This window comes from Varanus komodoensis, unplaced genomic scaffold, assembly GCF_004798865.1.
Source record: "Varanus komodoensis strain SLA01 unplaced genomic scaffold, ASM479886v1 scaffold40, whole genome shotgun sequence".
NCBI lineage: Eukaryota > Metazoa > Chordata > Lepidosauria > Squamata > Varanidae > Varanus > Varanus komodoensis.
This window is the reverse complement of record NW_025335942.1, coordinates 2,710,767-2,723,385: the sequence shown is the minus strand read 5'-3', so window position 1 is coordinate 2,723,385 and position 12,619 is coordinate 2,710,767. Positions and strand designations below refer to the sequence as shown.

The 12,619-nt window shown below is 44.4% G+C and overlaps 1 protein-coding gene across 3 annotated transcripts in view; it reads left to right on the top strand.

The window, feature by feature from the left end:
- The first annotated feature begins 4,741 nt into the window (after positions 1-4,741).
- The window catches only part of NFX1 (nuclear transcription factor, X-box binding 1), a 60,676-nt gene continuing 52,798 nt past the window's right edge, over positions 4,742-12,619 (top strand). For all 3 annotated transcript variants that reach the window (XR_006415967.1, XR_006415966.1, XM_044442859.1), the window contains exons 1-4: positions 4,742-4,794; positions 6,431-7,429; positions 8,783-8,944; positions 9,173-9,250. Coding sequence is in view for 1 of the 3 variants with exons in the window: in XM_044442859.1 (XP_044298794.1) it covers positions 4,767-4,794; positions 6,431-7,429; positions 8,783-8,944; positions 9,173-9,250 (1,267 nt within the window). In the remaining 2 variants the exon portion in view is untranslated. The remainder of the gene's footprint in view (positions 4,795-6,430; positions 7,430-8,782; positions 8,945-9,172; positions 9,251-12,619) is intronic.

Genomic DNA, 12,619 nt, shown 5'->3' with positions numbered 1-12,619 from the left:
TGTTTCTGCCTCAGCAGTCCCTGGGGTGGTTTTCCTGTTTTTGCTGGTGCTCAGCTGTGGAAAGGTTGAAAAACACTGCCCTGGACTGTGCCCCTCCTTTGACGGCACCACTGCTTTTGCTATCAATATCCATGGTATCCTTTTAGGCTGTTCGACTGATAGAGGGTTATTTCTGGGACATTGCAATTCTGCACCATGGTGCTTGTGCTATGGAATTCTACAAGGTTTTCTCCACGCTGGTTTGAAATCTCTGTTAATACCATGGGAAAGGTGATCTGGAGTAAAAACACATACTGATGAAACTCTTGTCTTTCCATTTTTTCAGGGGTGATTGTGGGTATTCTGAACTGGAGGCTGGAGATGCTCATGTAATAGATAAAGTCCAATAAACTGAAGCTAAATCAAAATAAGACCAAGGTACATTTAATTCTTAATATCATTAAACAAGAAATTTAGATCTGGCACTCTCTGCAAATGACCAGCTTCTCAGTTTAGATGCACTATTAGAATTTGTTCAAGTGAGGATATTTAGGTGCCCCGTATAACTCATAGGACATTTTACAAGCTTTGGCTAATACAACAACTGCAACAATTATCAGAAAAATAAGATTTGTCCATACTTAAGCAAGACCTTAATCATCTCAAGGGCTTCCACTAAAGACTTTCCAGAAGCTTCAGCTGGTCCAGCATACTGCAGAACAAGGCTGCTAATGGCTATAACACAGTAGTATTTTAATGGTTTATAGTGTGCTCATATTGCAGTTTCTGGGTATATCTAATGGGTTTTCAGTTTAGTATATTTTTCAACATAAGGATAATGCCAGAAATATAATCCAAACAGATCATCATAAAATGGAATACACTGAGATTATATACATCCACAACGTATCATTTAAAGCATACTTTCTATAAAATGTCTGTGAGACCTCTGTGTAAACTTACTCACTGAACAATGTTCATTGAAATAACTTGAAAGCCCACATACTAATATTGATTAAAGTCTTCCTAAGCTCATGGAGCTGGAGTGAAAGCTATACTACCCACTCAAAAAAAGGATAATTCTAAGCTTTGCAGATAATCAAAAAAACAAAACCAAAGGGAGCAAAACAAGCCCACACAACTCAGTCCTGTAATAATTTAATTGCACAGAATATTGAATAAGATGGGGGAGAAACCTGACAACTGGGTAGGAGGGGGAATAGAATGGACTGTCTGGAAAGAAGCGGAAGGAAGAGGCAGTTATCTCTAAAAAGTAAAAGATATGACAGTATCTGGATAATTGTTCAACTGAGAAACTATTTTAAACTGTTCACAAAAATAGAGGAAAGAGCTATACATAGGTGTCAGTGAATAAATGCAAGAGTTTAATACATCCGAGACACGACACTTGTCCACCACACACACACACACACACACTCCCCAACATGGGGTAGAGGGGAAGATTCAAAACAGTCCTATGAGGACTCAGCGTGCTCAACAGTCATGGAACTTGGCACTTCATACTGCAATAATTTGTTGCATGTTTCCTAATTTGTTCGATACCTATTTTCCAAGACTTCGCACTTGGTAAAACAATCACTTTGGAAGATGTATGCTTTTCAAGGAAGTTAACCAGTGGGGAGGGAAATGAAGAATATAAAAGGAGTTTAGTAGTTAAGACAAATAAGTTGACTTGTGATATCACCATAAAATACCTAATAGTACCTTATATATTCCTAATTTATATTTATAAAGCTTAAGTTTTTCTCTGTATTGTTGTATCTGGCCATATCAATTCTTCAAAACCTGCTAAGCTGCAGAGTTCAGCTCTGGACAACAAAATGCTTTTTGCCCTCTGTAGTTTCCCGGATTGTGGCCAGTACCTGCTACATTTTATTAATAGGGACATGGACAATATCTGCCACCATCACCACGGCCCCCGGCTTGGACATCCCTGTTCTTTCTGATCCTAACTACAATCCTCACAGTAAGTGGGGGAAACTGGATTTGTCCAGGAACAACATATTTTTCCCTGATGTAATGCAAAGTAGGAACCCTCATGTAACTGGGTTCACATGACACAACCACCCCCAAGTAGGGTTTGGATATCCAAAGCAGCATCCATGGGAACCAATAACTCATGATGAGGCACACCAAGTGTGAATCAGATCCCAGCAAGTGTGCCTCTATGAAGAATGGATCCATCTAGCTGCTGAAACCATCTGGAATTCTCCACCATCATAAATGCCATCTTGTCTGGATTCAATTACAGATTGTTCCTACTCATGGTTCCCTTTGTCATTTTTGTGGTGCAAATATATTGACATCCTGATACAATTAATAAAGAGGGAAATCTGTTAGTGCCATCTTTGCTGCAATATGCTCCTAATTCTGCAGACAGAATACGGAAGTTGTCCTGATTTGCTGTTACTAAAACACAGATCTTACTATTTGGGAGACCAGAAAATTTTCATTCAAACAAATGATTTTATGTGGGTGAACGTAACATGTTAGATACACTGACACTATCCGCTTTTAAGGATAAAGTTACACTTTTTTACTTGAACCTATGATTATAGTTACTTGGGTTGTGAGCATGGAATGGGAACTTGGGCATCAGATACTGCATTCACGTGGTTTTAAAAGAATCCAGATTTAATTTGGGTGCCTTGGTTAATTTCTGATGAAATTATTATTTTTGAATCAGCAAGTTCTGTCCCTGGCAATATTGGATTGGTGCCGTTTGAGCAATAATTATATTCAAGTTGAGGAGTGCAATATTTGGCTTTCTGATTACTTTATGTGTGGAAGTCTACTGAATTGTGGGAGGCAGGGTTATTTTTTCTTAGTGCTTTATTTGCATTCAAAATGCTCAATTGCTAAACACACACACACACACAACAGAACAGTTGAGGCTTAAGCTTGTCTGGAAGCCTTAATTCTAGTTGTTCAAGTACTGAGATTTGGAGTACGGTATTCCACGTATTCAGAATAATCAAGTAGTGCACACTTGCCTGGCCTGTTGTACTCAAGACTGAGGACAGACTGGATGCAGCAGTGCATCCTTTCAAACCGTAAAAAAACCAGGGAAACGGTAACTCTCTCTAATACTGCTAATATGCTGGTTTTCTTCCTTCAAAGGGAGGAAGAGAAGAAAAAAAAGATATTTAAGAACATAGGAAGCGTGTGGGATTAGAACAAAGGTTGGACAAATGGGTCCTAGAGCAAATTAAGCCAGAACTTGCCCTGGAAGCGAAATTGGCAAATTTGAGTTTGTTGTACTTCAGGCACATTATGAGAAGGCAAGATTCACTGGAGAAGACAATCATACTAAGTCAAAGGAGTCAAAGGAGAGGAAGACCAAACATGAGAGAGGCCAGTTCCATGAAGGAACTGCAGCCTTGACTTTACAAAAGCTGAGCAGTGCCATTCAGTCCAGGGCATTTTGGAGAACACTCAGTCATAGGGTTGCCAGAAGTCACAGATGACCTGATGGCATGGAACAACAACTAACTCAAGCACTCAGGAACAAGTAGAACAAAGACGTATACTGCCATCGCTAAGAAAGACTGATACTGCTTGTCATTGATCGTGTTAGTCTAATCCTATTTTAAAGATGGTATTGAATTCAAATTGCTGGTATTGAATTGCACAGCTTAATGATCTGTGTTCAGAACCATCTTTAGGGTCAAAAGGCAGCGCCCCAACAGAGCTAAACCATGGAATTATTCTTCATGCTTATCCAGATGAAAAAAAAAGTATGCTGCAGAAGTGGAGAGACTCTATATTCTCTTCCATACCTAGATTTGTCACCATTCTTTCTGGCAAGCCTCTTGCCTGCTGCAGACAGCTGCCTGGCTGTGAAATGTTCAACAGGTGAAGCATTCTCCATGTCCAACTTTCCTTCTGTGCAGGAAGTGCTTTAGCATTTGAATGGACGCTGGCTCTAGTGGAGGAACGCACCACAGATGTCTGCCAGAAAACACTGGAAGGCAGGAAGGCCAGGCTGAACACAGAAGCATGTGGCAAAGGTCTCTGGAATATACAATAATGTGGAAAATGAGGGCTCTGGCATGCACATGAGCTGCAGCTGCAAGGGCTGCTTTTCCTGAAGGTGTCAATTCTACAGAATTCGGAGGTTAGAAAAACGATGCAGCTGCACCGAGGCGTCGCTCCAGTTAAGTGCTTAGGCCAGGTGCCAGGCAGAGCAGGCTGGGCCTTGACATTTGGCTGCCTGAGGCACCGGGCAAGACGGCATCTCCTCTCTCCCTGGCTGCACAAGTTGAATCTTCCGTCATTTCCAGCGGCAACTGCCCCTTTGGGCGGCAGGCTGGCTTCAAAGCAGGGCAGTGGGCCTCACGCCATGGCTGTCCGCCCGCCCTCCTGCGCGGAGGCCGCTCGCCCCTCGACCTAACGGCCGCGGCCGGGAGTGAGGCGGCGGGGCTTTCGGGGCCCCCTGGGTGCTGGGCTGGGTCTGCTTCTCAGGCAGAGACCCTGCGGGGAGGCAGGCAGAAACCGGGCCCAGCCAAGGGCCACTCCTGAGGGGGGCATTCCCGCGGAGAGGCCCGCCCGAGCCGCGTTCCGCCACAGGTGGCTTCCCCGCCGGGGAGAGCTGGCGGCGGCGGCGGCAGGGGGCGCTCCGGCGCAGCGGGCGGCGGGCGAGAGGGGCGGGCGGAGCGCGGCGCCTGCGCGCCTAGGCGGGGCCGCCGGGAGCGCCTCGCAGTCGCCGCGCGGCTCGGCGGGCGCCCGGGGAGCGGCGGTGGCGCGTCGTCTGCCGAGCGCCGGGCATGGCGGAGGCGGCGCTGCCGAGCTCAGGTAAGGGGCTCCTCAGGCGGGCGGTGGGGAGCCCGCCGCCGGCGGCCTTGCGGGGGAAGCCGCGCCGGGGCTGGGCAGCCTCGCGTGCCTGGACCAGGGTGGCCCGGGACGAGGGCCCCCCGCGCCGCCGCCCGGCCCGGCCCGGCGGCGCGGGAAGCGGCCGAGCAGTTCCCTTCTCGACTTCGGTGGCTCTGCCCGCCCCTTCCTGTGGGCAAGTGGATGCCGCCCGAGGCCTTCGGGGAAGAAAGTGGGTGAGGGCGGCCAAAGGTCCGGGGCGATTTCTCGCCCGGCTCCCCCGACGGCCGCGGAGAGAGACCGGCCGCCCCGGCGGCTCCCCCGGCGTGAGGCGCCTGTTGTCCCGCGGCCGCGCGCGCGGACGGGTCCCCTCGCACACCGCCTCTCGGCCGGTTTCCAAGGCGGTGGACGCCGCCGGAGGCGAGAGACGCCGAGGATCCGCCGCGGAAAGCAGTCGGGCGGGGGCGGGGGAGTCGTGATTCCGCCGCCCGCTGCTGCAGTGCCGCGGGCATCAACAGATGCGGCGCTCCTGCGAGGGGGAAAGGGAAGGGGCCTCGCGGGCGGGCGGGCGGGCGGCTGCCCAGTCATCGAGAGCCGGGCGGCGGAGCACGAGGACAGACCTCGCGCCCTGAACATGCCCGGTCGCGGGCCCGCCTGGAGCCCCCGCTCGCAGCCGTTGCCCATGGTTGCGTTGCAGTGTGGATAGACGGCCTCGTCTCGTCTGTCTGCACCAGAGATTGCGGTTGGGGTAGGTGGAGACTGGAGATCCTATGGCATGTGCAGTTAGTGGCCAAGGCCGTGGTGAGAGTCATCAAAGCAGAATTCTCTTCTTTCAATCGTGAAGCGTCGTGGTAAGATTGCTTGCAATGGGGAGGCATATATGCACTGCACTTTCTATAACTGCAATTTGTCAACTGTTTTTTCATGTCCTACCCCCATTTCCTAACCCATAGGGGTTTCCTATATGAGGTCTGTTAATTTCCTTGGCTAGACTGAGATTGAGGTGGAAGTGCTGGCAGCCTACCTTGCTGAGTGGGTGTTCCGTCAAAACAACCATTTGTCCTTTCTTTCATGCATATATTATTTTCTGGGTAGACTGCAGATTGGAACTCCGGTTTGTCTATTCTTAAAATAGTAATTACACATATAAAATAATGGCAGGGTATGCACTGAGAGTCCGATGCAGGGCTACTGCAAAATAAGCAAATTAAACAATGCGCGGTAATTAAAGCTTATTTGTTTATAAAATATGACTGAAGAATTTATAAAATACGTTGACACATTATTATATGTTCACATGCTGAACTACATGAAAAAATAGCTTCTGTATAGCTTATGGTTATTGGAAATAATGCTGCATCTTCCTGTATCAGTTGGCTGTGGTGATGCCAATGCTGCTTATTTGTTTATTTACTTAATATTTAGCGATGAGACCCGGGAACTTAAAAGTCTTTAGGATTAAAAATCATGCTAGCACATTTTGCATTGCTTCCATCAGCCTTTCCCCCCAAAGCCTGGACTCATATACCAGTGGGCTTATACTGTTCTGACCTCATCTGCCCTGTATTTTCATTTTTTTCTTGAACAGGAATATGCTAAAACATGTTTTTCATTTTCCTAGGTGTGTTAAATCCAGATGCAACTGACTTCATTCCAAGAGAGAGGCAAACTTTTGGTCTAAACTGGAATAATCAATCTAGATTGGAATTTGATTGTGGCTTAGGCAGAGACGTTATACCACCCTCTGTTCAACCCAGGCAAAGTAAATATGATGGTTCTTCTGCTGATCAGTGTACTTCTTACAGTCCAGAGCACCAGCGAAGATGTCCACCAGATCCAGCACTGCTCAACAGTATGGGTAAAACGAAGGGTCGCAATTTACATGGCCAGCGATGGCAGAGATCAAGGAATGATAGAACACATAGCAAAAGCCAGGTAAAGCAAACAACTGCAGGTTGCTCAGAAAATCTTGGGTGCTTAGATACTAGGTCAGTTCCAGGGCGAAGGATGAATCCTAGAGAATACAGTGATTTCTCTTCAGACAGTGAAAAAGAGGCTGCTAGTGCAGATAACAGAGGTGCAAAACCGAAGAAGACATATTTGATGCATTCACGTGGAAGAATATTGAAAGAGAAGGAGAAACATCCACCCGAAAGGGATAAAAGAATAGCATCTAAATGGAAGGAAAAAGCCTTCGAAAACATACCAGCAGTGGATCTGACTCAGTCAGACTCCTCTGAAGCATCTTTTGGAAAAGCAGTGTCTGATGGTTTTTCTGACAATAGCATTGCACGGAGAAAGTACCCTTTCGCAAATAAATATTCTCGAGAGCCTATGTGGAATAAGGAAACTGGCAAAAGGCAAGATACATCCAGAGCTAAAAATACAAAGCACGTTAAGAATGCATCTCTGCCACATCCTCCAAAAGAACGCAGTAGTGAGAAGAGGAAAGAAACTACACTGCACGAAAGAGGTCCGAACTTTGTGAGTGTAACACAGACTCAACTGTCTTGTGAGGCAGCTACACAAGATGGGAGAAAACCCCTCCTTCAAGAGGGATATACAAGTAGGCGCTGGAAAAAGCAAAATGACACACCAAAGAGCAAGGAAACTCATACAGGTAAACATTTGTAGTTCTTCATCCAGTTTGAAGGACTGAAATCCTAGTTTTGGATTCTGCTGCTTCTTTGGTAAATGTATTTTTCTTGGGATTTTGTGATATTATATCAAAATGTCCAAAAGGAGGTATTTTGGAATATATAATTGAGCAAAAAGGTATTTCATGGCACATGACTCGTGAGCATAAAGTTTGAATAAGCACCCCTAGGAGACAGAACATTATAGATTATTAGGTGGTGAAGCTTTAAACTTAGTATTTTTCAATTGGATATGGTACATAGTGGCCTTACTTGCCTTCCAAATAGGATATGAGAGGTTTTTAAAATTTGTTCTGCAGAATCTCTATCTCCTTGGAAACTTACTATAGGTTTTTCAGTGAAAAGCTCAAACATGGCTAAGAAGTTTCTGGGAAAGATATTTGCCCACCTAGACAGTTCTTCTCTGTTCATTGGCAAACTCTGTGTGTATTCCCAGATCATGTGGGGCAGCAGTAAGATTTGGTGGCCCTGCATTTTTCCAAGCATCTTGGGACAGGCCTTAAATTCCCTGCAGGATGCAAGGTTTTCTAGTAGGTACACAAGGTTCCACAGCAGTTGAATCAATGTCTAATGAAGGGGATTCCCAAAATATAGAATAATTTAAAACGAACATAGTATATGAATAAAATCACGTTTGCTTGGTAGTAATAAGTTAACTTCTTGAAATGCAGCACAATATTGCTTAGAAAGTAGCTACACTAACACTGTAATGTCAGCAGTACTGTTGTGTGAAGTCCTTTGGCTTTGTTTACTGCTGTGCAGACCAGTGTTTTGGCACTGCCTGCTGTTTGATGGCAGTTATAACCACACTGCATATCTGAAGGAATACTTGCAGAAAACAAGGACACCTGCTACAGAGATTAAAAAATGTGAATATTAGGCTGAGAGGTGCCTTTATAGGCAGTACTTGAAATATGAGTAACACTGCATTTTTTTTATAAAAACAATTGTCTGTATTTTTCCATACAGTGTTTACATTAAGAAAAGTTTTGAGAATTGTTAACTTCACACTGACACTAACCCAAAAAAATGTGTAGGATATATTGATAATCATGCATGAATTGCAGCAGATTTCAGCTCTTTGTTACTAAAGTTGTTTGCTGTCATGACACTGTCCAGAAAGACAGGATTACTGTCCAGAATGCAGAACTGCTGCACATGAATGGATAATTGAAGTCAACAGTGGTGTAGTACAGCAATAAATTAATTAGGCTTCAATATGCCTCAGGACTTGTGTCTGCTGCAGCAACCTAACATAATTTCCTTCTTTTATTCTTGAAATAATATTTGTGTATATGTATTGCAATCTCTCTCAGGGTCTCTGATAGAGCAGCTTACCTCAGAAAAATATGAATGTATGGTCTGTTGTGAAGTGATCCGTGTGGTGGCCCCAGTATGGAGCTGTCAAAATTGCTATCATGTATTTCATTTGAGCTGCATTAAGAAGTGGGCGAGATCTCCAGCGGCACAGACTGAAGGTTAGCATTTCCTCCTCCTCGCTTGATGTATGTAGAAAATCACAATGCTTATCGTCATCTGCACAGTTGTAAGGTGCTTAGTGTAAATACCTCAAATTAATTTTATGTTCAGGAAATTTAATTATAAGAGTGGGGTATGGGACTTTTTTCAAGACAGCTTTTCTAGTATGACAGTCATTAAGATTGATTGAATATATTTTAACGCAGGGCTCTTTTTTCCCCTTGCAGATGGTAACAGTGGTTGGCGATGCCCTGCTTGTCAAAATGTCTCATCCCAAGTTCCTAATATTTATACCTGTTTCTGTGGTAGGTGCCTTTCATATTTAGAATACCTAGCCATTACTTGATGAAGATCTGACATGTTTTTAACAGTTTCATCATGTTGGAATGTGCTCCCTTGTTAGGAAGATTGTAAATTTCCACTTCAGTTTTATGAACCTTCCTGTGCATTTCTAAGTGAAAATGAATATTTATTAACAATACTCATAGTCTACTGTATTTTCTTCTAACATTAGTTCTAAACTTTCTACTTTAACAATAGTAGAAAATGTAACACAGTTTCACTTTAGTAAATTCAGTTGTTATTTTTTCAGCAAATGCTGGTTTAATAGTTTCACAAACAGAAAACTCAAAAGAAGTTATTTAAAAGATGTATTGAAGCTGTGCTGAACTTTTCTGTGCAAGTGTTTAGGTGTATGGGTTTGGATCATAAGGTAAGGCCATGTAAGGAAGCTCACTGAAGACATGTTTCCATCTTTCTGCAGCTGCCTGCACCCCCTGAAACAACTTTCTGGAGGACCAACAGGAACCTCCTGAAAAATGTGAGATGGGCTGGTAAGGGATGGCTCACTTCCCATTTTGGGGTGATTTCACCAATCCACCCTCAACCCATATCTCATCCCACATTGTTCAGGAGAGTCTCTGGACTTTCCTTCCATGAGCTTCCTTCAGTTATCTTAGGATACAAGTGATAATATTTTGAAATAAATTATTTTCAAGCCTCCTTTTAACTAAAAAACCCCAAAACTACTAACTTAAAAAAAATGGAATGAGTAGAATCCACACAGTAGTAAGTACAATACTTAATTAAGTTCATTTAAAAAGAAGATAAACTATCAGTATGAATAAAAAACATACGCAGTGTATGTACACATGCACATATTTCATTTGAATGTCTTGATAAATATTTTAATACTGGCAGATTTGGTAAATATCCAATTGTGTGTATATGGGTCACTAAGAGTGCTCTAGATTCCAAGCGAATGGGACTCCTAGAGGAGCTCATAAGTCAATTTTACAAGATTATAGTTAACCTTAATATGATAAGGAATATCTACTTGACCAAAATAACCACGATGGGGTGGTCACTGACCTTGAAGCCAGACATCCTGGAATGTGAAGACAAATGCGCCTTAGGAAGTCTGAGCAACAACAAAGCTAGTGGAGGAGACCATATTCCAGCTGAGCTATTCAAAATCCTAAAAGATGATGCTGTAAAAGTGCTACGCTCAATATGTCAGCAAATTTGGAAAAATAGTGGCCACAGGATTGGAAAAGGTCAGTTTACGTTCCAGTCCCAAAGAAGGGCAATGCCAAGGAATGTTCAAACTACCACACCATTGCACTCATTTCTCATGCTAGCAAAGTTACGCTCAAAATCCTATAAGCTAGGCTCCAGCAGTATGTGGACTGAGAACTACCAGAAGTACAGGCAGGATTTCGAAGAGGCAGAGGAACTAGAGATCAAATTGCCAACATACGCTGAATCATGGAGAAAGCTAGGGAGTTCCAGAAAAGCATCTACAGTGGTATCTTGGCTCACGAATGCCTTGGTTCACGACCAAATCAGGTCGCGAACAAAAATTTCATGAAAATTTTGACTTGGGTCACAAACTCTGCATTTGGTGGTGACCAAGATCGCAGCCATCTCCCCTGCCCCCCTTCGAGATGGCCACAATCGCAGTTGTGTTCATGAAGGGACACATAAACAACGTGTATGATCATGGGCGCACTCCTGCAGGAAAGATGGGCACCATCTCAGCCATCTCCCCACTCCCAACCAGCACAATTGCGGCCATCTTCCCCCGCCCCCCTCAAGTGGGGAGATGGCCACGATTGCAGTCGCGTTCATGCTGGGAAGATGTGCATGATCGTGGCTATGCTGTGCTGCATCCTTCTTTCCTGCAGGAGCGCGCCCGTGCCAGGTTTTCATTGAAAAGCACCACCCCTACATAACTGTAATGAGCAGAATGTTGAATCTGATGAACGATAACGTGGCCTCTCATTTCCGGAGGGTTATGCAGCGCAGGAAAAAACAAGTGACTATAGACATATTTTTCACCAAAATTGACCCTGCAGCTAAGAGACAAAGAAGAGAGGAAACCCCTGAAAGATATCTCCCCAATGTCCTTATGGAGGCAGACCCTCCCTCAAAACAATAACCTTCCCCCCCCCCGCCCCCAGGTTAGAGTTCTCCACTGTACTGTACAGTACATTGTTACTTTGTTGTTCTTTGTCACTTTGTTTCAAATTGTTCTGATTAAAAAAAATAGTTACAGAACGGATTAACGTTATTTACATTGAATCTTATGGGGAAATTTGACTTCGGTCACAAACCAATTTGGGTCACACCAGAGTCGTGCAGTGGATTAAGTCTGTGAGCCAAGGTACCACTGTACTTCTTCATTGACTATGCTAAAGCCTTTGTGTGGATTACAACAAATTGTGGCAAGTTCTTAAAGAAATGGGAGTACCAGACCATCTTATTTGTCTCTTGAGAAACCTATATGCGGGTCAAGAAGCAAAAGTGAGAACTGGACACGGAACCACTGATTGGTTCAAAACTGGGAAAGGAGTTTGGCAAGGCTGTATACTGTCGCCCTGCCTATTTAACTTATATGCAGAGCACATGATGAGAAAGGCGGGGCTAGATGAATCACCAATTGGAATTACGATTGCCAAGAGAAATATCAAGAACCTCAGATATGCAGATGATACCACTCTAATGGCAGAAAGTGAAGATGAACTAAAGAGCCTCTTGATACGGGTGAAGGAGGAGAGCACAAAAGTTGTCTTGACACTTCACATCAAGAAAACTAAGATCATGGCATCCAGTCCTCTCACTTCCTGGCAAATAGATGGGGAAGAAATGGAGGTAGTGGCAGATTTTATTTTCCTGGGCTCCAAGATCACCGCAGACAGGGACTGCAGCCAAGAAATTAAAAGATGCTTGTTCCTTGGAAGGAGAGCTATGGCAAATCTAGACAGCATACTAAAAAGCAGAGACATCACCCTGCCAACAAAAGTGCATATAGTCAAGGCTATGGTTTTCCCAGAGGCAATGTATGGCTGTGAAAGTTGGACCATAAGGAAGGCTGAGTGCAAAAGGATTGAGGCCTTTGAATTGTGGTGCTGGAGGAGACTCCTGCGAGTCCCTTGGACCGCAAGGCAATCAAACCAGTCAGTCCTAGAGGAGATCAACCCTGACTGCTCTTGAGAAGGCCAGATAGTGAAGATGAAACTCAAATACTTTGGCCACCTAATGAGAAGGAAGGACTCCCTGGAGAAGAGCCTAATGCTGGGAACAATAGATGGCAAAAGAAGAAGGGGACGGCAGAGAATGAGTTGGCTAGATGGAGTCACTAAAGCAGTTGGTGTGAGCTTGAGTGGACTCCG